The sequence below is a fragment of the Mya arenaria genome, chromosome 10, assembly GCF_026914265.1.
Source record: "Mya arenaria isolate MELC-2E11 chromosome 10, ASM2691426v1".
Lineage (NCBI taxonomy): Eukaryota > Metazoa > Mollusca > Bivalvia > Myida > Myidae > Mya > Mya arenaria.
The window spans coordinates 57,133,045-57,160,745 of NC_069131.1; the positions used below are offsets into that span (position 1 = coordinate 57,133,045).

Consider the following 27,701-nt stretch of genomic DNA (forward strand, 5'->3'; position numbering starts at 1 on the left):
AAAGCCAAAGGCTAGTTTAAAGTAAAAATACGTTTTTTTTTCTTTCATTTAGCCATAAACGCAGGAGCGGTCGAAAACGACCACTTTTTCCAATAGTATCAATGATATATACAGTATATAATGAAAATTATGTTCTGAGAATGTACAACAGTTATCATTTCTACCATTCCCATTGTAATATGAAGGTCAGAACTCATTTCGTAAAACTGTACCAACCATTGCGAAATTGCTCGAGACATACATGTGCTTGTTTTGGCATTTAAATGTGGCAAATTATAAACTTATAATCGTTCGGACAAACAACTATTTTTCTGTCAACCGCACCGATAGAAGAACTCTGTAACATATCACAGCCCTACCAAATCACATATGTCTCACGATTATTCAAACCATAGTTTAGGGTCAGAATAGATATTGGCCGACATATAGCTGGAATTTAACTCCAAATTCAACAAGCTAAGAATTTTTCTTGAAGTATAGCTGTCAATCCCTGTTCCAAAGCCTGCGCTGCTGCGGTTGTCGAGGTTGAGGAAGTAGTTATATAATTAAAAATGTCAATTTCTATGTAGATGTAGCAATGTTGACCATATAAAATATCAATTTAATCCTCGGCTGCATACCCCGCAAACTTTGATAAATAAGCTATATCTCCGACACTTTTTACTAACCGAGTAAGATTTTTGATTTTTGTCTTTACTCACACGCAGAAATAATAACGATACTACTACTACTACTACTACTACTACTACTAACAATAACAATAATAATTATAATAATTAATACATGAATGATAATAATAATATTAAATAATAATAATAATAATAATAATAATAATAATAATAATAATAATAATAATAATGAATAAATGAATACATGAACAACAACAACAACAACAACAACAACAACAATAATAATAATAATAATAATAATAATAATAATAATAATAATAATAATAATAATAAAAATGAATAAATCAATAAAAAAAAAAAAAATAAAAAAAAAAAAAATACATGAACAACAACAGCAACAACAACAGCAACAGCAACAACAACAACAACAACAACAACAATAATAATAATAATAATAATAATAATAATAATAATAAATTATGACAATAACAGTTAACGCCCGGACCCTTGATGGAGTACTGGTTACAGTGGAGGGCGAGGCGAATTGAGGTTATGCGAATATGCGAAAAATCTGCTGACGTTATATCACCGACAACCGCCAATAATGACAAGTTACTTGACTTGAACTGCAAAACAAACCCAGTCTCCTCACAACGCACCATTGTTGTAAATATGCTAAACAACCGCATATTATTTTCGTTACGCTGCGTAAACACGTCCGATGATGTATCGTGGTTACGTAACGTTACGTGGAAGACGTTCAAATAAAAACACATCTCGTCATTGTTTAGTGCTACTCCCTAACTCTTCAATATATAAGAAGACAGTCGCAACACGGATGATCAGAAAACTGCGATACTTCTTCATAAGTACAAAAAGACAACGTTAAACATCTATAATATTTCAACGCATCTGTTAGGTAAGATAACTAAAATATTAATTTAAAATCTGTAATATACTGAAGTACTGTAATATTATTTGTGTTTATTGATTATTGTTTTATTGTAAATGTTTCTTGTTAACATATAACCGACTTTAAATAAAGATTCTTGTATCTGGTATTTATTTTCTAAAACGCAGCAAATGTATAATATGTTTGTTTTAAAGAATTAATGAAGTGGTGGTAAGAATAACATTTTTTTTATTTAACTACGTTGACATGGACACGCCACTCGAGGAATGAAATAACTTTTGGTGCTCACTCGGTGAAATATATTACCATCTTACAATAAAACTAACAATTATCCTCAATACAATAAAATAATTGCGAGTAGTAATAACTGTTTCATCAACTAAAAAAAATAATATATATTACATTTTACTTCTTCAGATATTTTACCTGGCCCTACGATGAAAACGGTTTTAATTGTTGCTGCCCTTTTCGCTGGGATTGATCTTGTTTCCGGTGGAGCGTATGACTATCTTTGTGATAAGACCGACTACGAAAACTCCGTTACCTTTTACAACCATCCAACCGATTGCAGCAAGTACGTGCAATGTTGGCAAAATTCCCTTGGTAAGCTTGAAAGTTTGGAGCGACAATGTGGCTTCACAACGTACTGGAGTATGTCCGACATGACCTGCGTCCGTGCGTCCCTTGGGTATTGCCAGAATGATTTATGTCGTAACGTAAATGACGGTGACCATAGAATGGCGGAGGGTAACTGTCGCGGATATTGGCAGTGTGAGCGTGGAATTTCCGTCCCTAAGTGCTGTCCTTCAGGTCAACATTATAACTCAAGCTACGGCTGCGAGGATAACATCGATGGAGAATGTACCGATGATTGCTTAGGAAAATACGTGGCTCCAGTTGTCAGCACCAACGACACCGATAGTGGAAACACCACAGACACCATGCAAGACTTAACAACTACCGAGGTTCCCATAATATGCGACAAACAAGAAATAGCGGGTAAACCGTCCAGTTATAATTGGAATGTGAATAGTTGGTCGTACCAAATGGATTGTCCTTCTGGTACTGTTTTTGTACAGAAAGAATGTTCATGCTTAAGCTCCGAAAAAGCAGCGCTAACATGCAGGCCAGAGCTTCTTTTGACCTTTACCAATGGACTCATGGATGCCTCAAGAAACAAATTGGAAGTCAGAAACGTTAGCGTAATGGTAGAAAACGGAGAAGCAGTTTTTGATGGAGTCAAGAGTCAGCTGGTTATTCCATTTTTCACCAATCTGGACATCAAGGATACGCTTATTGTTCGAATGAAGTACACTTCCGACCACACGGAGATACTAGAAGGCGAAACAAGGGCCCTCTTTTCCAACTTTGATTGCAGCGTCGAGCCATCTATTCAGATGACTGAAAACAGCCAGAATTTGACCGCGCTAGTCGGAACCTGGGAACAGTTCAGTGTGTCAGTGGATGTTCCTCAGAAACCATTGGCAGCGAACGAGACCGTCTCAGAGAAGAATGTTGTGTACAAGTTCCACAAAAATCAATTATCTCTATCCGTAGGTTCAGATAGTAATAGCGTTGAAACTAAGCCGGGACAGCTAAGAAAAATCCAGTGCGCCCTGCATATCGGTTATGCATCGGGTATGAAGAACTTTAAGGGAAGAATCGACGAGTTTGCAGTTTATCAGTGTGACCCCGAGGCTTAACATTTTGTTTGAATATGTGATATTTTTAAGTATTACATGTATTTTATTTAAATTTTTCAGTTATTTTATGTGTTAAAAATGTATTTTGATTATTTTTGAAATCGCATAATATGTTGTGTGTTTAGATGGAAATCCAGCACAGTGGATGTATCTGTTTTGTCAGAATGTTATAACCACGTTTGATGACTGTATCAATTTTCAACTCTACTCCTAAATACATTGTATTCAGATTAAGTATTTGTCGACATTTTTTTAAAGATTACGCAGTAACACATAAGTATCACAGATATAAATACAACTTGAGTGCATTTGTATATTGAATAAAGTAATTTATTTTATCCAAGCGTTTCTTTTGATTGCTGTATTTACACTAAAAACACGTCTAACAACTGTGAGTCTGTGAAGAAATTTTTGGGTGTAAAACGACCGACCAATGTGACCTCTGATCTTAAAACCATACATTTTGCACTAAAAGTTGGAGAAAAATGAATGCGTGTTTTAAACGGTATTATACCTCACCATCGCCACAACCACCAAAACTACCACAATCTTATGAAATGTTGTAGCCAAGATTATAAGTATCTTCCATGGTCGAGAGTAAACATCGTTTCCGCAAAACACCCTACGCTCGGGTATGCATGAACCTATCTTACACGAGCGACTATATGGTAGATGCTTTTTTCTCCGACCTCAGTTAAACAAAATTAAGTAAAACTGTTTATTTTGCTGGAACTCTTTTGTGCTTAGTGGAAATAATTACGTACGGATATGCGATAATTCCTGGTTGTCGTGGATATGCGCGCAGTGATTCAGATTATGTTAATTGTCAAGTCGGTCTTTAAGTACTTCTATGGAGAGTGAAGCATTATTTCTTGAAAGGTGCGTGAAAACTGTTTTATGGTGACATTTGAAGCGAGAAATAATTAATTAACGTTCTTAATATTGCCACAAGGCAAGGTTTCCATGATGCTACAGACGACAGTCTTCAACAAGAAAGGGATTTACAATGTGGCATTCGGAACTCCTCGGCCATTTTTTTCAAAAACAAAAACCTCGGATGTATGCAGGTACATCAGTTGAAGTAGTTCGTAAAATTTTGAATTATATCATTAATTAAATGTAGTGTTTTAGAGTTGTATTTATTGATCTAAGTTTAATTTGATTGCCATTAAATTGTATTATTGCAAACATAATTAAGAATCCCAAGAGTAATGTCACAAAGTTTAGCTGCTAAATAAAATTACTACGCGATCTACATGCAGCGGACTTAAACGTACCACTTTTTGAGTATGTAAACCGTCCAAATACATCCGAGGTTGTTTTCGATAAAATGGCCGAGGAGTTCCGAATGACAATGTGGCGACCATTAAAAAGGAGTTCCATACGGGCATTTTATCTTCGCCCGTGCGCAAGATAAGACTTTCTAGCATGGTTAAATTATTGGATCTACGTATCGCAGGTGGGAGAAAGTACCCTCTAACGCACTCAGTTTATGGAACTGACTTGTCTTTCATAAAACCTCCCGTCATATCGTACCAACTATGTTAGCCTTGCAAATGAGGAAATACTACGAACATTTATTAAACAATGAAGAAATTATCTTAAATTATATTGTGTAACGTGCGAGCCAAACAAACAAACACAAGATAGCCGAGCTTTCTGGCGTGAATGAAACAAACACCAACAGATCCCTTCAGGGAAAAGCATGCTCGACCCAAAAGGGGTTCACTGGTCTTTATATATACTAACTTCTCTATTCTCTTAAAGCCCGGGCTTTGCTAATTTGCATTTTACCGACCAAATTTACATCCGGTATGAACGTACTTCCGTTTTATACGGATTATTATTATGAACGCACCTCCGCCGCTGTAGACCTCTGCCGCCGCCTACAGGGGACCGTTACACTTCAACCATCAGGAAAGCAGAGCTTTAAAGATTGTTAATGTTCCAACTTACTATGCCTCACAGGACAGCTGAGCTTTCTAGCAAGTGCATAGAAGTGGAGACTATGAACGCACATCCGCCGCATACAGCGGACCGTTACAATTGTAACAAAATATTTCCCCTCTCAAATTGCCTTCTAAGAGTGACAATTACGACACATTGAATTTAAGCTCAAGAAAATCGTTGTTTTATACGAGATCATCAATGCAGAGGTATCAACTTTTAAAAATACTGGAGTAGTTAACTTATTAAATTAACATCTTGGACACTAAGCTGTTACTATTGCTAGTGAAATTAAGCAATATTTTTTTTCTCCTACCCCTCAATCTAATAAAAACACAGCGACAGGTTTAACCATTGGTAAGTATATAAACGTCTACAGTATACAAATTGCTTAATTTTGCGCTATCACCCCCCCCCCCCCCAACCAAAAAACCCGGTTGAGATTTGCGTTACGACCCCTCCCTCCCCGCATACACGGGTTTGTACAAGTTAATACTCATAATATGAACCCCAGTCAAATGCACAGCCACTTCTGAGATATAGTTTTTGGTGATCCTCTATAGTTCTAGAAAAAATGAGTAAAACAGTACAATCAGGGTTAAAAAGTATATATATTGTGTAACGTCCTTATATATATATATATATATATATATATATATATAGAATTTATCAATACAAAGTCCAATATTGATCGAAAATGATCTTCTTAAATGATCAGGTTACATCGTGTTAATTCTCGAACGATCGCGTACCGTCCTTTACCAGGTATTTCAGTGAATGTATGCACTCGACTACTAATTATAGTAGAAACAAGTACATAAACTGATCCCTTTTTAAAACCGCTCAAATGTTTAAACGTGCTTTGAAAAAATATTCAATAATATTAACTTAATTGTTGTCAAGTGGTATCGGATATCTTATATGTAAACTCTCGAACGATCGCGAAACGTCCCTTACTTCAGTGAGTGTATGCACTGGAAACTTCTTGAATGTTCGGCCGCTAGGTGGCGTCCGATATTTGACTATTTTTAGTAACACCTTTGGAAAATAAATACAGGCAACGATGGCCAGTCGTCAAATGTTTAACAATTTTACAGGAAGTCCAAATCAGAATCAAGGTATATTACCTCCAGGTTGGGAAATGATTTTCGATCAAAGATCAGGATGGCCATATTTCGTTGACCACAACACACACACGACGACGTGGGACGATCCACGAACGAACTCTGCATTTAGCAAGGTGGGTGGAGAAAGTTACTTTTGACAGTTAGTAATTTCGTAAGTTATTTCATGGATTATCAATTGTTAATAGGGTGGATTAACAATAATGATGGAAACACCGTAATGACATGGCTTTCAATTATTTCCTTACAATGTGGAAAACGGCGTTGATTTGACATATTTTCATTGAGAATTTTCTAGAGCAATACAGCATATAGTTTTGATACATGTAAATGATCATGTATATTGAGATGAAAGTTAGGCTAAACTTCATTATAATTTGCAAATAATGATCTGTTCAGGATGAGTTTTGAGGAGTTAATAGTAGGGAGTATGTGATAAAAATAATTATTATAGCTCGAGTTATTTTCCGACATGGCTAGCTGGATTGTGTTATTGTATCCACTTGTAGTTGACTGTAGTTTTTTTTTTGTATTTATAGGGCCAACAACTTCCGCAACACAATCACATGGGAAGCCCTTTTCAAAGAGGACAACGTGTTATGGAGATACCTGTTCAGCACGAGTCCTCAAGGCCTTCTGGGGGCCTATCAGGCTGGCAGCAGAGCAGAACCCCACCACGTGTGTCAACTCCACCTCGAGTTAGCACACCTCCATTGAGTCAAACTCCGCCCAAATTCCAAACCTTGCCAAGAAATCACAGGGAAGCTGTAAGAGAAATTCCTATTCAGCATTTTTCGTCTGGCGGAAACCGTTTTGATCCACGACCAGATTACCCGGGTGCTCCACATTCAGAACACAATCAGCAATCACCTTACCCACCGCAACAAACACAGGGGTATCCTCCTCAAAGCCAACCCCAAGGAAATCCTCCGCAACAATACGCACCTCAACAGGTAGGTTACTCTTAAAACTATTCAGTTTTTGAGAAGTCTGAGGGCAAGCATATGATTACTTTTGATCATTGCAGGGCTTTTATTAAAACTCGACAACCGCACCATTCACATGTTCTTTTCTTGTTTTATGTTCTTGTAGGTCTTTGACTTGTTAATAATAGGATTTTTAAACAATTTTGGTTTCATATGCGATGAATATCTGCCTTACATTTCACCATACACTTTTGTTATCGTTATCCATAAATTAAAGTTTAAAGATAGTTGTTTTCGCATGTGCTTACGATTGTTTCCTATCTTACAGCAGCAGGGACCACCAATGCCACAGCCGACATTTTCGCAGTGTGCCCCACCAGAACACAGAGAGGAGGTGATGTACAATATACCCATCATGCGTGAACAGGCAAGGCAGTCTCCACAACCCACCCAGGGCCAGGGATATCCACAGCAAGCCCAAGCTCCAGGTTACCCTCCGCAATCCCAGGCTTCAAACTATCCACCGCATACGCATGTTCCGAGTCACACACAGCAATCTCAAAACCTTGCACAAGGACAGAGTTACCCACAGCAGACTCAAGCTCCAAACTACCAACAACAAGCACCAGGCTACACACAACAATCTCCACAATCCACCCAAGGACAGGGTTATCCCCAACAGACTCCACAAGGTGATTTTCCCCCACAGCAGGGCTATCCCACCTGGCCAAGACAGCCAAGGACACAACCAGAAGCTATGCCAGCTTCTCCACAACCGAAGGCCTTTGCAACTGCCGAGACACTTCCAAGAGCAGGGAATAAAAAATCACATGAGAGCAGAAGCAGGGAAGAGAGCCCTGCTCCCAAAGCTGAAAGTAGAGCAACCAAAGCAGAAGATCAGACTGATTCCAGAGCAGGAACTCCCAGTAGACCCACAGAAACAAAAAATGGACAGCAGTCAAGCAAAACTGCTGAACCTGAAAAACAGAAACCAAAGACTCCTCTTGAGATCATTCATAGTATACTTACAGAGTGCCAACAGTACCAGGAGAGAGTGAACTCATTCAGTGGTACAAAGGGTAAAGAATACAAATTTCTTGAAGAAATGCTGACTCGAAGTTTGCTTAAGCTTGACGGAGTAGAGAGTGGGCAAGATCTGAACATTCGGCAAGCAAGACGCGCAGCTGTGAAGGAAATTCAGTCATATCTGGACCAGCTTGAGTTGAAGGCTTTTAGTTCACAAATGCCCGAACAAACTGGTCAAGCTCCAATGGAGCAGGGAGGTTCGCTGTCAAATCAAGGTGCTGAGGGGATGGATGTTTCTAGTCAGAATAGTAATGACAAAAATGTTAGAGAGATGGTTTTGGACAGTGAAATCTCTTGTTGACCTTTGTAAGAGATATAGATTAAGATAAAACTCAGTATATATAAACTTTTCAGCAATACTTTTAAAATCTAGTTAAGTTTATTATTTTATATGGTTGTTACTTGCTACTTTGTAAATTTTGCCAAATCAAGTGTAGTCAAATGTAGTTGTGATGCTTATTTTAGGTGATAGACATAAAAATTTAAATCAAATAAAACTATTCATATTGCATATGTTGTTTTTGCATGACTGTATAACATAAAAATTCATTTTTGAAAATAAAAAAATACAAATCATGACAAATGTTTCATGCAGTTAACTTTTTGTCTTGTTAAGATGTGCAAGTTGTCTAAGCCACAAGCAATATTTTTGACAGGTCGTACCAAGTTGATTTTTTGTTTAATAATTGGTTTCAAAATCAAATGTAAAAAGCACTTTCTTCCAGACAGTTTAATGAAACTACCAAATCATAAACAGGTCAAGGAAAAAATCCACTTGGTTCAAAGACCCCAAGCCTACCAGGCAGATGAAACTTATGATGGAATCAATTTTTGTATGACCTTCAGGGCTTTTTCAGCAAAATTTGGGAAAAGGCCTTGCTTTACATTCTCAAGGAATTTCAAGGCGTAAATGCTTGAAATCGGGAAAATTGTATGTGTTCATGTAAACAGTAAACACTTAAAAACTCATTTCAAAATTAAAATTCATATAGGATTGACAATTAATTTGAAACAAACAACGATTATAACACTAGCACTCATCACGACTCCATGAATTAAAACAAACATAAACAAAACAATTATAATTATTTTATGGGAGGGAAACTGTGTATAAATTGGATAAAATAAAAAAAAATCAATTGGGAAATGGCCAAATTTCAGCTGAAAAAAGTCCTGACCTTATTTATCTCTCTTTCGAAGATCGTGCCCCAAGGAATGTGATTCAGTTGAATGTTTTTATGTTTTATTTACTTGTAAAACTAAGTGCTTAAGTTGAGATGACACACTGGGTTGTAATTTTCATGGCAAGTTTTTATTTATTTATGCACATTTATATATGAGATTAAATGTTTTTGTTTGTTGAAAATATTTGTATACAAATAAAATAGTACTTTTTACTTGGTGTTTGTTTTTTTTCCAATAATTTATCCTGAAATATTTTTGGTCTATAACTTTCGGCAGGTAATATAAAGGGTCATTCTTAGCTTTGGCATGTTCATTTAATAATATTCATGAGACAAGACTTAAAAAAAAATTCCTGCACAAGGACAACAAGACCATATCTGGCAAAACTCCTTGACCCTAGATATATTAATTTCTGATTTTTACATGTCAACTTTATGGGGGCATACTTTGGTTTGCAACATGCCATTTGGAACTCTTTGGCCATTTTTTATCGAAAACAACCTCGGATCATCCGATGTATTTGGACGGTTTACAAACTCAAAAAGTGGTATGTTAAGTCCACTGCAGGTAGATCGCATAGTAATTATATTTAACAGTTAAATTTTATGACTTAACTCTTGGACATCTTAATCAAGTTTGCAATAATACACTTTACTTGCAATCAATTTAAACTTAGATAAATAAATAAGATAAATAAATACAACTCTTAAACACTACATTTAATTTATGATATAATTAAAAAAGTACGAACTATTTCAACTGATGTACAGGCATACATCCGAGGTTGTTTTCGATAAAAATGGCCGAGGAGCTCTGAATGGCAACATGCAACCCCTTCCCGATGAACTGACATTGTATTTTGGGATTTGCCTTTTTTGTTAAGTCTTGAAATGATGCATTCTGGTATAAATTTAAACTCGCTTGCTAATTTGTTATTATGACTTCCCTTTATTTTTAAATGGTAATAGATGGTTGTATGGTAATAGATGGATGTATGGTAATAGATGGTTGTATGGTAATAGATGGTTGTATGGTAATAGATGGATGTATGGTAATAGATGGATGTATGGTAATAGATGGATGTATGGTAATAGATGGATGTATGGTAATAGATGGATGTATGGTAATAGATGGTTGTATGGTAATAGATGGATGTATGGTAATAGATGGATGTATGGTAATAGATGGATGTATGGTAATAGATGGTTGTATGGTAATAGATGGATGTATGGTAATAGATGGATGTATGGTAATAGATGGATGTATGGTAATAGATGGTTGTATGGTAATAGATGGATGTATGGTAATAGATGGATGTATGGTAATAGATGGTTGTATGGTAATAGATGGATGTATGGTAATAGATGGATGTATGGTAATAGATGGTTGTATGGTAATAGATGGTTGTATGGTAATAGATGGATGTATGGTAATAGATGGTTGTATGGTAATAGATGGATGTATGGTAATAGATGGATGTATGGTAATAGATGGATGTATGGTAATAGATGGATGTATGGTAATAGATGGATGTATGGTAATAGATGGATGTATGGTAATAGATGGATGTATGGTAATAGATGGATGTATGGTAATAGATGGTTGTATGGTAATAGATGGATGTATGGTAATAGATGGATGTATGGTAATAGATGGATGTATGGTAATAGATGGATGTATGGTAATAGATGGTTGTATGGTAATAGATGGATGTATGGTAATAGATGGATGTATGGTAATAGATGGTTGTATGGTAATAGATGGTTGTATGGTAATAGATGGATGTATGGTAATAGATGGATGTATGGTAATAGATGGATGTATGGTAATAGATGGTTGTATGGTAATAGATGGATGTATGGTAATAGATGGATGTATGGTAATAGATGGATGTATGGTAATAGATGGTTGTATGGTAATAGATGGTTGTATGGTAATAGATGGATGTATGGTAATAGATGGATGTATGGTAATAGATGGATGTATGGTAATAGATGGATGTATGGTAATAGATGGATGTATGGTAATAGATGGATGTATGGTAATAGATGGATGTATGGTAATAGATGGATGTATGGTAATAGATGGATGTATGGTAATAGATGGATGTATGGTAATAGATGGATGTATGGTAATAGATGGATGTATGGTAATAGATGGATGTATGGTAATAGATGGTTGTATGGTAATAGATGGATGTATGGTAATAGATGGTTGTATGGTAATAGATGGATGTATGGTAATAGATGGATGTATGGTAATAGATGGTTGTATGGTAATAGATGGATGTATGGTAATAGATGGTTGTATGGTAATAGATGGATGTATGGTAATAGATGGATGTATGGTAATAGATGGATGTATGGTAATAGATGGATGTATGGTAATAGATGGATGTATGGTAATAGATGGATGTATGGTAATAGATGGATGTATGGTAATAGATGGTTGTATGGTAATAGATGGATGTATGGTAATAGATGGATGTATGGTAATAGATGGATGTATGGTAATAGATGGATGTATGGTAATAGATGGATTATGGTAATAGATGGTTGTATGGTAATAGATGGTTGTATGGTAATAGATGGATGTATGGTAATAGATGGTTGTATGGTAATAGATGGTTGTATGGTAATAGATGGATGTATGGTAATAGATGGTTGTATGGTAATAGATGGATGTATGGTAATAGATGGTTGTATGGTAATAGATGGATGTATGGTAATAGATGGTTGTATGGTAATAGATGGATGTATGGTAATAGATGGTTGTATGGTAATAGATGGATGTATGGTAATAGATGGTTGTATGGTAATAGATGGTTGTATGGTAATAGATGGATGTATGGTAATAGATGGATGTATGGTAATAGATGGATGTATGGTAATAGATGGTTGTATGGTAATAGATGGTTGTATGGTAATAGATGGTTGTATGGTAATAGATGGTTGTATGGTAATAGATGGATGTATGGTAATAGATGGATGTATGGTAATAGATGGATGTATGGTAATAGATGGATGTATGGTAATAGATGGATGTATGGTAATAGATGGATGTATGGTAATAGATGGTTGTATGGTAATAGATGGTTGTATGGTAATAGATGGATGTATGGTAATAGATGGTTGTATGGTAATAGATGGATGTATGGTAATAGATGGTTGTATGGTAATAGATGGATGTATGGTAATAGATGGATGTATGGTAATAGATGGATGTATGGTAATAGATGGATGTATGGTAATAGATGGATGTATGGTAATAGATGGATGTATGGTAATAGATGGTTGTATGGTAATAGATGGATGTATGGTAATAGATGGTTGTATGGTAATAGATGGTTGTATGGTAATAGATGGATGTATGGTAATAGATGGATGTATGGTAATAGATGGATGTATGGTAATAGATGGATGTATGGTAATAGATGGATGTATGGTAATAGATGGTTGTATGGTAATAGATGGTTGTATGGTAATAGATGGATGTATGGTAATAGATGGATGTATGGTAATAGATGGATGTATGGTAATAGATGGATGTATGGTAATAGATGGATGTATGGTAATAGATGGATGTATGGTAATAGATGGATGTATGGTAATAGATGGTTGTATGGTAATAGATGGATGTATGGTAATAGATGGTTGTATGGTAATAGATGGTTGTATGGTAATAGATGGTTGTATGGTAATAGATGGATGTATGGTAATAGATGGTTGTATGGTAATAGATGGTTGTATGGTAATAGATGGATGTATGGTAATAGATGGATGTATGGTAATAGATGGATGTATGGTAATAGATGGATGTATGGTAATAGATGGATGTATGGTAATAGATGGATGTATGGTAATAGATGGATGTATGGTAATAGATGGTTGTATGGTAATAGATGGATGTATGGTAATAGATGGTTGTATGGTAATAGATGGTTGTATGGTAATAGATGGATGTATGGTAATAGATGGTTGTATGGTAATAGATGGATGTATGGTAATAGATGGTTGTATGGTAATAGATGGATGTATGGTAATAGATGGATGTATGGTAATAGATGGATGTATGGTAATAGATGGATGTATGGTAATAGATGGATGTATGGTAATAGATGGATGTATGGTAATAGATGGATGTATGGTAATAGATGGTTGTATGGTAATAGATGGATGTAACAAAGTCTATCTACGTTGATGATGTAACTTCCCAGGAATGATAACTACCAACCAATAGCATTGGCATGTTCTGCTCAGGTAATTTTCACAGTAATGGCCCTTGGCAGTGTTAGACACCAACAAGTTTTGCACAAGTCTGTCAGACTACCAACTTGTAAACTCTACGAGTCCAAGTCATTATGAAGGAGCCCAGCCGTTAAAGCTTAAATTCATCATCACACAGAAAAGATTAATGTATTTTTTAATTTCTTACTTATGACCGAGTTATTCTTGTAGGGTTGGCACATCTCTAGCATATTGACATGAACATACATGTATATTGTTTGATAAATCACAGAAAGTTCAACCCAAATCAAGAAATCCAGCAGTCAATTTTGGAAAAAAACGGTATCTTTTGGTTTACCTGTGGCTTATGCCACTAAATTTAGTCAATTAACCCTATTTAAGGAAGGTCATGGCCAAATAATTTGTATGGATAATAGTCAACAGTACTTGACAAAAATATATTTTTCACAAGAGAGAAGAGATTTTGAAGAAGAAAAAGGCCACCAGCAATGGTATAAAAGTTTCACATGACAAAACTGCTAACATTAACACTCAGATTGCACTGAATCTTGTATAAAAAAATATTTGTGCCTCAGTTTATTGTTAGACCACAAATCTAACCCAATGACCAGATGTTTTAGAGATGGCTGTTTGTTCAATTGAAAGCATGTTTCGCTGAGCATAATTTAAGAACAGTAGAATGTGCATCTGCAGCAAAATGAAGATGCCTGCTGTAGCTAATTATAACAATACGATGGAAAATACAGGGACAAGCCCAGTGTCCAAATGCTTAATGCAGACCCTGTTTAAAGGCAGTGATTAATTTTGGTGCAATTTACTGACTTCTAAAGGCTGTTTTCCCTTGTGAAAAAATGTTAATTTTCCCCAAGATTCCAAATTTGATAAATGCAGACTACATTAATGCATTAAAAAGCAATGCATTTCTTGAAAAATAAGCAAAATCTAAACCAGACTAGGTCTTTCACAGCATAAAATGTGCCTAAAAAAGTGAAAACATGTATATTTGTCTTTATATTAGCAATTGTGGCCTGAATTTGTATTTTTCCAGTTGACTTTTTTCCCACAGGCAGTGAAAATAATTCCAAAAAAATCACTGAATGTTGTTTGTGCCACTTATGTTATAGATAAACCACCAGTCTGGATGCAATGATCAGACATTATTTTATAGATTCGTGTTGTTCTAGTTCAGATAAAACCTCTTAATTGGTGCCATCTTGCATTTGTTGTTGGTATTTGGAGTAGTTTGCTCTAAATTAGAAGCCAAGACAGCCAAGGGCTTCTAAAAAGTTTTTTTGCTTCTGCAACACAATGGTTCTAACCGACAATTAACGAAAAACACACAACATCACAAAAAACCCAAAGATAGATAAAGCACATGTATGTATCAGATGTCTTTCTTAACAGGTACAAGACTTCACTGCAGCTGAAGACATTGTTTCCCACTCAACTCGTGTTTCTCCCAACATTTATCAAAAATGTATTCTGAAATTCTACAAGTTGAACTTTCACTTGAATTGGTAAAGTTAGCTTTATTGCCAGCATACATCCAAAACCTTCTTATTTCCGATCAAAGTGTTCTAAAATAAAATTGTTTCAAAAATTCATTCAAACAAAAAAGTTGTCAATATAGTTTGTAATTTTAATATTAAATACATATTTCATATATAGTAATAATTGTAATAACTATCTTGCAAAATCACAGATAAAAGAGACAAATAAAGTATCACAGATAAATAGCATGTTTTTGAAATCAGCCTTAGGGCTTATAAGCAGTTTTTAAATATATAACTACATAATCAAATTTATTAAGATTGATTCAATGATTTTTTCAAACAGCTACCCTAACAGTTACATTTCATGATAACATGATCAATAGATGACCTGGTTTAACACAATGTCAGTCTCATGCCTTTTGTATGCGATACTCTTTGTACAGACTTGACCTGACCTTGAAAATAATAAATGTTTGACGATAAGAAAAATGGAAGACTTTACAATATGTTGACTGCAATTATCGTAATTTTCATTACACTCAAATCAGATAATCTCTGTCCTCAAAATATGTTGATAATGCTTAAAAAAAGGACTGCTGAATCAAGGTGAAAGTGCAATTTTCTTTTCATTGTTAATCCGTTAAGAATTTTCAAATCAGTATCATCTTGACAAGCCGTAACTTAATACCAGTGATCCATCTTGATGAGCAAAGAAGATCTTGAGTAGTAAGAAAAGCTATCAGCTACCCACTTTTTAAGAAACTGATTTTGTTTTATCTAATTTCAGAATAGTTTTAAAGAAAGCTTTTGAATATTAAATGGTTAATATCAAAACGGTAAATATATCCCAAGATTTGGAACATTGTCACATGATTTTGGTGATCATTGTGAGATACCAGCCAAGGGAGGTTACACTGCACTGAGTTTTAAATAGCTGGAGTAACACAGTCAATATCTGCATATGGCAAGAGCATCATGCATTGGTTGTCTACCTTCACATGCTGCCCTTCAGCTTCAGATACTGAAAATATAAACAACAGGAGTGTGTATATAAGACGGCGACAGCAGTTCACAAACTAATAAAGCACATGTTACTAAATAAGGCAACATTTTTCTTCAGAAATTAATTCCTGCCAAAAATTATTATTGTGTTTACCTGTGACATTATTTAAGGAAAGAATTGGGGGGTTGATGTCATTATCGGGGTATGAACGCAGTTGGGCTGGTCTAGGTGTGTGGAGTCCAAAGGACTCCATGCGTACTTTGACCAGCCTAATTGCCTTCATATCCCGATAATGACATCAACCCCTCAATTCATTCCTTATATTTACACCCCATAGTTCATTATTTCATTCAACCTTTTAGTAATCCTTTCATACCCATTCTGTAAATAGAACGACCCGACTGTAACCGGAAACATTTTTTAAAATGACGTCACAATAACGCGGGAAAAGATCAACCACTTGCAGGGCTTTTTTTGCCCATTTGACATTTTGGGAAATTTTGCGTCGTAAAAATGCCGAAATTGGAAAATTTTACAGCTAAAAGAAAAAGCTGTCTAGTCTCCTGCGAATTAGGAAATTATTTAATATTAGTTTATTTTCTCTTTAAAAGACCCCAAAAATATCAATTCTTGGGTTGTAAATATCTATTGCAATAAATAATGACAGATAATATTTCATACTGATCTCTGAATGTGATGAAAATCAATGATTTCCGATTAAATTATCGAAAAAACTTTACATCACATCATTTATTAGGATGTTGAAAATGAACCAGTACCGCTAAAAAGACTTTCTAAAAAATTAATAAAAACAAACATTTTTTTTCTATTATTTTTGATTGGAATTTTTTCTGAAGATTGGGAAAAATATCTTATATTTTGCTTTGGGAATGGGTCTGATAGTCAGACCCGTGGGTACTATAGAAAAATCCCTGACTTGAAATCACTTTTAAACCTAAAAATGAAACACTTTTGGCAACAATACGTTTGAAATACGATAACACTTTCTAAAATGTTGATTTACTGGACTTGCTGACACAATACAAACAATAACAATATCAATAATTTTCATGTACATTTGTATATTGTTATGCGATGAATTGCGATCGGAACATATCCAAAGATGTTGCATTCATCGACTGATGAACGCAATTGCCGAATGGCAGTTCATTCAAGGAATGGAAGTTGAGGGGTAAATATATTGGAATGTGTGGGTGGTTATGGATTTTTGTATAATTGCCTGACGAAGACAAGCATTTGCAAGCACCATTGACATGGGAATCATTTCATACTTGCTGAATAGTATTTTATTTACAGGTAAAAGGTTTCTCAAACAGATGTCTTTACAGGCAACGACACAAAGGCAACATACATGCCATATCCCCCAACGGGGGAAAAAATCCCCCAGAATTTCGACCCATCCCCTGGTTCCCCACTGGGGGATTCATATCCCCTGGAATTTAAATTTTTATTTCTTATTTTTTTCAAAACTTGCTTAAGGTTGACAATGGAAAGCATCAATAATATTATGAGTGTGAAATTCCATGAAGGACCATGATGACTAAGTCCAAAAATTATTGTAATTTGAGTGTATTTCTGTATTTATTCTTATATTATAAAAGCAGATACGCAAATTTTCATCACATAAAAATCCCCTGGTGTAATATCAAAATCCCCTGGAATTCAGAACAAAATCCCCTGTGAAGCCTCTCAGAAATATGGCATGTATGAGGCAACGACAATATCTATAAATTAAAATAAGAAGTTAAAACGAAGCCTGTGTCCCTGATACGCACATTTTTCCTGCTGTCTATTGCCTGCTGCACCCATAACAGCTCCATGGCAATGTTCTTCCTCATCTGCTGTAACTCCTCCTTGTCATCCGGAAGTGACAGAGGAACATCAGGCATATCTGAAGAAAGAAAAGTTATTTTTCCAACAATCAAATAATACCAGGTTATCGAAATCCAGTGATAACTGACAGTCAATAATAGCAGTGGCATAGCCTCCACTAAGCTAATTCCAGGGCCTACACATCATTTTTTCCTATAAAGAAAGAACAAAAACTACCACCAAATTAGACCTAAATTTTTATGTTAGTTTTCCCTTTAATTTAATAAACATCAAAATGTTCCATTAGCCAGACAATGTTTTCAAAGAAATCAGGCGAACAAGGAAACCCAACAATTTGATGCCTGCACATCAAAATTAGTCTAGCTATGCCCCTGAATATTGTTTTAAAAGTTGAACCCTGAGTGGATTATCTTTGTTTTCTTCCTTAAATAAACTACCATATATATATATATATATACCAGAACAATAAGAAGCTCATAGTCTTTGTAGCATTTATTTAACGTCTTTAGTCAAGGCCAAGGATTATGTTTTTGGACTTTGACAACAAGGCTGTGAAAATACATCTGCTTAATTTTGATAAAACCAGTGTTCTGAAGTAAAAAAAGCATCTGAAAATCCAAATTCACACCTGGATTTCAGAAGCTAATAAAAACTCACAAGTCTTTGTATATTTACCAGGTATGGAATTATAACTATCCCAGACTGAAGTGACATTCGTCAGACTGGTACTATCAATAACACTCTGGACTGGTTTCTCCCTTCTGCTAGCTGCGGTGGAAATGTGGTCCAGTCTACCTGACCGTGACATATGACTTACAGGACTCTGGGAGGACATTCTTGGACTCTGAAGTGAAACATGTCATGATGTGGGATGAGCGCTTTTTAAGATTTTTGGTTTATTCTTTGGTAATTAATTTGGTATTAATTTTTGGAATTTACAAATCAATTGAGTCATTCTTGAAAGCATCAACTGGGGGCTAATAATGAAAGACTATTGTTAAAGTAATTTGATTTTGTAAGTGAATATTACTCTTAACTGACTGTAGTGTACCATTTATAGAAATCATCAATGATATATATGCATGTTATATACAAAAGTTATGTTTAATGATGTTTATAGCGAGAGTATGAGAAAGTTTATGATTACATGAAACTAAAATTATAAAAATTACCACAAGACCATACCATGACATCCTCTGCCCTAGGTGATCTGTCCGGCTTTTCAATCCTAATTGACCTTTTCTCTGACTTCTGTGACCTTTCAGATCTATCTGACCTATGACCTTGATTTTCATGGTCATTTTCTTTGGATGAATACCTTTCTGACCTTTGTAATCTTGAATTTGACCTTTCAGAGCGATTGGCCCTTTCAGTGGCATTGTCTTTGTTTAACATTTTGTCCGACTGCTGTGACCTTTCTGAACTATCTGACCTATGACCATGAATGTCATGGTCATTTTCCTTGGAGGAATATTTTTCTGACCTTGAACTTGACCTTTCCGATCTATCTGACCTTTGAACTCTGCCTTCAAATTCATTGTCTCTTGCTGACCTTTTCTCTGACCTATGTGTCCTTGAACTTGACTTATCAGATCTGCCTGACCCCTGGCTCTGCAATTCAATTTGCTCAATATCATCCACTTCTTTGTGCTTATAATATTTTTCATCCCTGCCGGAGTTTAGATAACTTTTTCGAGAAGTCTTCGACCCATCACTTCTGTCAGAATATTGTTTTTCATTGTCCATACAATTAACTTTTCTGTCAGGCTTTCTGATAATTACTTCATCATCATAATCATCACTTAGGTCAATAACTTCATTCACTGGCTCCTGTGTACCCGCATTTCCTCCTTCAAAGGAATGACCTTTATTGACATGTTTCCTATCATTTGCTTTCAATATCCTAGTATCACCAGTATACATCTTTTCTACTGACGGTCGAGCATTCATTGAAATGCTATCTCCCTTAGAGCCATGACTTGCATGTTCACTTCTTGGACTGACATCACTTTCTCTGGATAAATTCAAATCCAGTTTAAACTCAGCAGTTTCATCACTTGTACCCTGCCTGTTTCTACCCCTTTCATGGCCAGATATCACATTGTCTGTTCCATCTGTAAGATCAATAATTTCAGTTGCTGAATGATCCTTTGTTGGTAGATCATCCAGAATATTTTCCCAAGTCTCAGTTTTCACACAGGGTCCACTTGATTCAGACAATTTTGACACTGTTTGAGAGGTCAGATCTATAAAGCTGGTCTGAACTTCTACAGAATGCTGCTCTGCAGTTGATGTGCCAAAGTCCTTTCTGTTCCGGTCTGCTGCTTTTACTGCCTGAAACAAAAATAAGAACTTTAAAACGTTGTAGCAAGTATTCTTAAAAGAACATACAGACAAACCCTATTCAGTATTGACTCAAAATCATTTGGCTCGATTTCCTCATTGGCTCATACTGGATGTTAAGGGTCGATTTCTTTCAACTGAAGGTAATCATTTCCACTTCGCTTGAATTTCCCAAGGCTAAAGGTACTTTCACTGGTCGATTTCGAGCCAATGAGGTTCAACGGTCAGTCACCTTACTACTTTATCAGGGATGTAATTGACCTGGCAGCTGGAGGGCTGAAACATTTTCGGCCATGGGTTTATGGGGCACTCTTGGGGTCAAAAGCGCACTGCTGTAGAAGAAAAAATAACTTTTTAGAAGCTCTTGTGAGGGCTCTCCTGACTTTAAATTTGAAGCAAACTTGAATATCAACTTTAAAACTGAAAGCAACTAAATAATGTTTTTCGGGTAAAAAAAAAATTGTTGGGGTGGGGGTGGGGGGGGGGAAGATCAGATCCGCGGAATTCCGCAAACAAATCACATCCCTGTTTATCATATGTATCATATAATTAATAGACGTTAGCTATTTAAAACACTTTTATGTTAAAATAGAACGCCTTATCACCTACAGGAGAAAGTAAAGATTAAATGTATAATGTATACATATATATCTAAAATTATCTCTCTATATATAAATAATTTAAAATCATAAATACCTTTTTCTGCTTGTCATTGTTGATATTCTTATGGAATGCCCTCTGAGTTGGTGTCCCCTTTTCAATCTGTAAAATAAAGCCACATATTGCTGGTATAGAAATGTTTAAATTAGATATTTAGATAGTCACTTGTACAAAATTTAATGAAGGCATTCAGAAAATATTTCCAATAATTTATCAATCCATTTTCCATGTTAACAGTTAATCAAATAAACAGAAGCATTGTTTTATAATAAAACTTGCCAAATTTTCTAAGCTGTTTCGATATTAAAACTACAACATAAAACTAATGGTTTTTAAAATAATTGAAATTGGAAAGGCTTTAGTTGGAAGAATAGCCAGATATGAAATACAAAAGGCTGTAGTTAGAAGAATTTCCAAATAATAATGTTGAACCTTTATTCTTATGATAACATTTCAATTTGAATACATTTAGTAATTTAATTTTAAATATAACATAATATTAAATTTTAATTTTAATACATTTAGTAATTTAATTTTAAATATAGTATTATAACTGATTGAAATGATAAAAATGAATCAATATGTTAATTGTATGGGGGAAATATCAAATCTGACACTACATTATCACATGTATACAGGATTTCTTTTATAATATCTTTGCTTACTGTCAATGACTTTAATACAATTATAATACCTTTGGAAAACAAGGACTGTCATGTTTCCACTCCACATGATGACTATCATGTCTCTCTATCTCAGAAAACACCTGCTCATATGCTCTACGAAGTTTCTCCAGTCGCCATCTTACAAGGTTTCCTCTAACCAAAGCCTGGAAGTAGATAATTAAATTTAATAAGGACATTTCAGTGGTTTCAATTACGGATGGTAAAATCTCAGTTGACTTTAAATATTGGTGAGTGTGGCCTTGTGGTATAGTTGTCAGATTCTCACCCAAGAGGTTGTGAATTCAATCCGCACTATGGGTACTTTCTCATTGCCTCTCAAGTCTTAAACTGAACACCAGTACTGCTTTTTACCCAGAAAACTGGCCTAAGAGTAATTCTTTAAGCTATCAGCTTGTTTGTACCGGTATGTAACAATTAGCTTAAATAAATTATTATAAACTAATGGTTTCGAAAAAACATAGCATTAAAATTTTACAAAGTTTGAAATATTTTTTATTCCAAGTTATCATTTATTTTATCTAATCAGCTTTATGGCCATGAAAGCTGTTCAAAAGTAAACACATTTAAGAATTAGTTCATATGATCATCTCATTGATCTGCATAAAATCATATCTGTTTTTGTTTACTATTTTGATGTCTTCATTGGAATGCAGAAACCGGTATCTACTTTAACAAACTCACCCTCTCAAGGCATATCAGATTCTGGCATTGATATGAAGAGCAAGATAGTGCTTAATGTGCAAACATTTCATGCCAAGCTCAAGGGTTGGAACTCCGGCTTATTCATTGTTAAGTCTTATTGCAAAAGCTATGACTGAATAGCGAATTGGATCTTGACAAACGTATGGGGATTGTCAACCTGGACCAAAATTGCCATACCAAGAACAATCCCTCCCAACAAACTTAGTAAAACATTTTCAGTTTGTCAAATTTAGGCCAGCCCAATGTGTGATGGCAGACTTCTCTGATCCATATCCAGTCAGGGTGACAGGTCTTGGTTTTAATCCCCAGTTAAGTCATGTGGAAGACATTAAAGCTTTGGTTTAAACATATTTTATTTTCCGAGAACATTATAGAGCAATAATATACACAATAATAAAACTAAGGATTTGGCTGGAAGAAGATAAACAACAAATAGTTTTACATAATGCATGCTAAAGAACCAGGTCTATCTAAAAGAAGCTAGGGTATAAATTACATCGATATCTCCTAGTATTACACTCAACTTTGTTTTCTGCGAAAATTATATGCAACACAAAGGGTTTGACATAAAAGAAACATTACATGAGTTCCACCATGTAAACTGCTAGTTAATTTACCTGTCATATAACAGAATTGTAATAAAAAACTATAGTTTTAATAGTATCCTGATAAAAGGTGGAAAGGGAACTTTAAAAGGTAAGTCATGTCCCACCCTTATAGTAGGAATACTAAAAGGCAACGCTAACGCACCAGTGAATTGTAACCACAGCCCCCAGGTCCGGAGAATAGCGGGGATTTCGACTTTCCGTACAGCCAAGCCCGGGTAAAATTCCCGCCCTGCGGGTACAAACTGCTGGTAGAATCCCCGCCAAATGCCCAGCACCCCTAAGTAAGGCACATTTACATTTACTGCTATTTGTGGCTTGAAGTCAAAACCACTGCATTCACCCGGTATACCCCTGGACACGGGGGGTGGGGTGGGGGTGGGGGGGGGGGTGCGTGGTTAAAACTGACTGTTGCATAAAGATTCCACAAGTTGCTTCGATAGATGGAGAGCCCAAGACAGACATATTCTGAATCTTCAACTGGTCTTTTACTTCAGAAGAGTTTATGGGTTCCAAATTTACAAAAGCAAATATCATTATTTATTGATAATTAAGTTCATGTTTTTGTACCATAATTGTATTGATTGACAAACATATAACCAACATAAATGATAAAAAATATTAATAACATGACCTTATTTTCGTCATTACCTGTATAATTACAACGTGAGGGACATTAATATTGTTGACATCTGAAATTTCCGCTTTGCCGTCAGCCATGTTTCAACAAAGCGATATACTCAAGTTTGATTGGATAATCTTGATTCTGGATTTTAATTAAGTAATAACGTACAGCATAGCAAACGGGCGCATTATTCGATTTAGTGCTGTTCAGCGCTTCGTTAGCATGGATATTTTTCCTGTACAATAGCCATTTTGTTCAATCATTGACTCAGTGAAAACTGCAGCCTTTAAATTGGTAGGCGATGATTTTCATTATTGAAATTCCCCCTTCAAAAAGGTTGAGCAAAAGAGGTTTGACAAATTTCAAAGGGAATTTGTCAAACAATAACAAAATGCAAATATGAAATTATTCGATTTCATGGCAAAAAAGTATTTTACTGCAACGACAACACCTTAACTATTTTATCGGTAAGTGTCTAGCAGTTGGAACACAAAGTCAAAGTCAAACATCGTTTATTATCTCATACCATTAAATTTATGGCACATAATAAATATATAATACACTTCCTAATGTATAGGATAAAACACACCTACCTCATTCGAGGCGGCCAAACCTTGCGAAATATGTGGTGTGTATTAAGCAGGACCCATAGTGTCAAACATACTCAGACAAATTGATGGAATATTCCTGTTTCACTGTTCTTGCCGACTGACCTAGCCTATTATAGCGGCATAACACTTTTAAGTTGTGTAGGAAATATTTTACCTCAGTATAAACTACCAGAAAGTTTTTCGAAGAAAGGTGTCTAAAGGTAGAAGAACAGGTATATTTTCATAAAAGTAATAGTATTGCATTCTCATTAATCTAATGCAAAGCATCGTCGCTCTGGTGTTCGAGAATGCAATATATTGACTATAGAAAAGCGTTCGATTGGATCAATAGAACCGCATTTTGGAGAGATTTTTTAATTCATGCCATTGATGGTAGTGTTTTGGGTTAAATCTTACTTTATCGATAATGTACATACTAAAGCAAAATGGTGTATTAAGGTGTAACGGTCCGCTGTATGCGACGGATGTGCGTTCATAATCTCCACTTCTATGCACTTGCTAGGAAGCTCAGCTGTCCTGTGAGGCATAGTAAGTTGGAACTTCAACAATCTTTAAAGCTCTGCTTTCCTGATGGTTGAAGTGTAACGGTCCCCTGTAGGCGGCAGAGGTCTACAGCGGCCGAGGTGCGTTCATAATAATATTCCGTATAAAACGGAAGTACGTTCATACCGGATGTGAACTTGGTTGGTAATATGCAAATTAGCAAAGCCTGGGCTATGTGAGAATAGATAAGTTAGTGTATATAAAGACCTGTGGACCCATAAAAGGGTCGAGCATGCTTTTCCCTGAAGGCATCTGTTGGTGTTTTGTTTCATTACGCCAGAAAGCTCGGCTATTTGGTGTTTGTATGTTTGGCTCGCACGTTACAAAAGTACATCATGTCTTATCTAAAAAATTTAGTAGTGGAGAAAGTGTTCGTTAAAGGAAAATTGTTTCCCTATATTGTTTTCTATTTTCCTGAATTATTTGTTATCATTCTCATTCATTAGAGGTTCAACAATGAAAAATCTATGTTGTATACATAGCATCATTCGCTCTAGTGTAAGAGAATGGAATCCTATATGTCAAGACAATATGAAATACTTCATTAGTTAAATATACCATGTTTCTTTATTTTCCAGATTTTGCAATATGTTTTGCTATCCCTTATGCCAACGGAAGGCAACATTTTGCTACGAATGATGACTAAAAACAAAGATGAAAGATAATAATGTTATGTTTGTTGACAGTCTTAATTCATTCGAGGCAAAATATTGCATACCGACGAAGCATTTATGACGCAATTTATCACCATGTATACACACACTGTTTCATCAATATGAATTTGTTTTAATTGTGTAAATAATTATGACATTAAAACTATTTATATTTAAGTCAACCACGATGAACTATTTTTTATGTTTTAAAATATATTTGCACTACCTAATTAAGCTTAATAAAATAAGATATTGTGATGCGTTTTTTTTCGAGGAGCTTGGCCTGATTTTTCGGGTAGCCTATAGGAAACATGTTGTCAACTGGCGATATTGAATTACGCAATCGGAACACACCCATTTTCCAACGAAAACAACCTCGGCTGTAGAAAGGCAATTTAAAATGTAAGAAATCTTAACATTTAACTACGCTGCAAGAAGATCCGTAGTAATTTCAATTTAGCAGTTTAACCGATGCAATAATACACTTCACCGGGAATCAATTTTAACTTAGTCATATAAATTACACGTTAAAACACTACACTCAATTATTTATTTTTTTAAATATTATTTTTATTATTAACTTTAGGAACTACTTCAACAAATGCACTGGTATAACATCCCATGTTGTTTTCGATGGAAAATGGCCAAGGTGTTCCGATTTTGAATTACGAAACGTCGTGACGTTTTGCGTGGGTCCATTCCTTAAAAACAATCATGAATGACAATAAGGAGTGGACATTAATACACATGATCATGTTTCTACTCTCTGTTATTTTTATGTGATCTTTTTCTAAATGGATGTTGAAACGTTTGTAAGTCTCACTGGATTTTGAATAATCGTTTCCACATAGAAATGAACTCGAAGGAGCCATAAAGTTGTACCATAATGGAGTTGCGTATTAGTTAGTAGGTTTATTTCAAATAGTTATGTTTTCTTTGATCAGTACAGCACACTTTAAAACAAATCATTTGCACTTGGTAGATGTTTGTAGCAACGGGAATATCCTCTTGGCTGCATCCATGTTTTAATGGTAGAGGGGTCACACTTTGGGGCCGCAACTTTTGGCGTGTCCCCAATTGCCCGGAAACCGAAAAGATTAGCCAAAATACGCAGTAAGAGGGTCTGGGGATCCTAGCCCCTTAACGAACATATCGACTACGGCGTTGAAAATGTTCGTTTCTATTTACCCGATCAACCTTCCGTTTCTTTCAACCCTACACTTGTTTTGTCGTAGTGTAGATTTTGTTTAGGAGTTCCCTTAAAGTTTCTTTTCGTTTTTTATAGTATATTGACATGAAACGTTCACTTGGACAAATTTAGGATGTGGGTAATGGCGGCCCTGGAGATACAATATATTTGTTGTCGTTTTAAATACCTGTACTCATTTATTAGAATTTCCAAAAGAAAATGATATTATCTATAACGGTTGGAAATAAAACAATAAAAGCGTTGATGCAATTTTGAAGAAAAGGTTAGAATTTATCCTAAAATTTATAGTAAAAAACAACAACACGAAAATAATTTAACAAATCCACAGCAAAACGCGTATCAGAAATCCATGGGTTCGATAACTTCGTTATTTAACATACATTAGACCATTTATGCTTGGCTTGAATACGCGGCGATCCTCATTTCCCATCCCAAAAAAGTAGATCCAAATATATGATCATGCGGGTGGTACGGTTCTCCCACCCAAATATGTACAGGTAGATCCAAATATCGGGCCATGCTGGAAATTCTTATCTTGCCAGCGGGCAAAGATGAAAAAAATACCCATATGTACAAAAAATATTAAATTACAGTTCTACATGTATTTCCTCTAACTGAGGTGGGAGAAAAATCATCTACAATGGCCGTTCGTTTAATACAATCCATAAGTAAAATTCCATGGCCGCACGTGTACAACAAGGTTTACTGAGTTTTCGCAGAACACCATGCGCGAGGGTTGGAATGAACCTTTCTAACACAAACAAGGTATATGCTTTTTCTCCCATCTCAATTAAACAAATATAGTAAAAATGTGTTTTTTTCGCTTCAGTGCGTAGTGAAAATTATTCGTGCATAGGTATGTGCTGATTTGTGGTTATCATGGATATGCCCATAATGATTTTAAATTTGTAAATATCAAAAAAGCTTTTTAAATAGTTCTGAGGGTGCAGCAT

The 27,701-nt window shown here is 35.3% G+C and overlaps 3 protein-coding genes across 4 annotated transcripts; 2 read left to right on the forward strand and 1 right to left on the reverse strand.

The window, feature by feature from the left end:
* The first annotated feature begins 1,395 nt into the window (after window positions 1-1,395).
* Window positions 1,396-3,583, forward strand: LOC128206334 (protein PIF-like). The gene is made up of 2 exons (XM_052908720.1): window positions 1,396-1,548; window positions 1,960-3,583. The coding sequence occupies exon 2, from the start codon at window positions 1,980-1,982 to the stop codon at window positions 3,243-3,245; it is 1,266 nt and encodes a 421-aa protein (XP_052764680.1). The 5' UTR covers window positions 1,396-1,548; window positions 1,960-1,979; the 3' UTR covers window positions 3,246-3,583.
* A 2,640-nt stretch (window positions 3,584-6,223) lies between these two features.
* On the forward strand, window positions 6,224-9,725 carry LOC128207004 (basic salivary proline-rich protein 1-like). 2 transcript variants are annotated; one of them, XM_052909788.1, is made up of 3 exons: window positions 6,224-6,432; window positions 6,856-7,269; window positions 7,574-9,725. In XM_052909788.1, exons 1-3 carry the CDS (start codon window positions 6,256-6,258, stop codon window positions 8,627-8,629), a joined length of 1,647 nt encoding a protein of 548 aa, XP_052765748.1. In that variant the 5' UTR covers window positions 6,224-6,255; the 3' UTR covers window positions 8,630-9,725. The 2 variants fall into 2 exon arrangements, with proteins under 2 accessions (XP_052765748.1, XP_052765747.1); XM_052909787.1 differs by having other exon boundaries at window positions 6,225-6,432; window positions 7,571-9,725.
* A 5,678-nt stretch (window positions 9,726-15,403) lies between these two features.
* Window positions 15,404-23,828, reverse strand: LOC128206499 (protein starmaker-like). Its single transcript, XM_052909010.1, has 7 exons — window positions 23,758-23,828; window positions 21,808-21,942; window positions 21,150-21,215; window positions 19,296-20,444; window positions 18,786-18,954; window positions 18,053-18,168; window positions 15,404-16,274 (listed from the first exon to the last, which is right to left on the reverse strand). Exons 1-7 carry the CDS (start codon window positions 23,824-23,826, stop codon window positions 16,248-16,250), a joined length of 1,731 nt encoding a protein of 576 aa, XP_052764970.1. The 5' UTR covers window positions 23,827-23,828; the 3' UTR covers window positions 15,404-16,247.
* Between the last annotated feature and the right edge of the window lie 3,873 nt (window positions 23,829-27,701).

Excerpts from the sequence above, each read along its gene's own strand:
- LOC128206334 (XM_052908720.1), top strand. The coding sequence starts at position 1,980 with ATGAAAACGGTTTTAATTGTTGCTGCCCTTTTCGCTGGGATTGATCTT.
- LOC128207004 (XM_052909787.1), top strand. The coding sequence starts at position 6,256 with ATGGCCAGTCGTCAAATGTTTAACAATTTTACAGGAAGTCCAAATCAG. Across the intron at positions 6,433-6,855 it reads CGAACTCTGCATTTAGCAAG|GGCCAACAACTTCCGCAACA; the intron begins GTGGGTGGAGAA and ends TTGTATTTATAG. Across the intron at positions 7,270-7,570 it reads AACAATACGCACCTCAACAG|CAGCAGGGACCACCAATGCC; the intron begins GTAGGTTACTCT and ends CCTATCTTACAG.
- LOC128206499 (XM_052909010.1), bottom strand. The coding sequence starts at position 23,826 with ATGGCTGACGGCAAAGCGGAAATTTCAGATGTCAACAATATTAATGTC. Across the intron at positions 20,445-21,149 it reads ACAATGACAAGCAGAAAAAG|GCAGTAAAAGCAGCAGACCG; the intron begins GTATTTATGATT and ends TTTTTGTTTCAG. Across the intron at positions 16,275-18,052 it reads CAATAGACAGCAGGAAAAAT|TATCTGAAGCTGAAGGGCAG; the intron begins GTGCGTATCAGG and ends TTATATTTTCAG.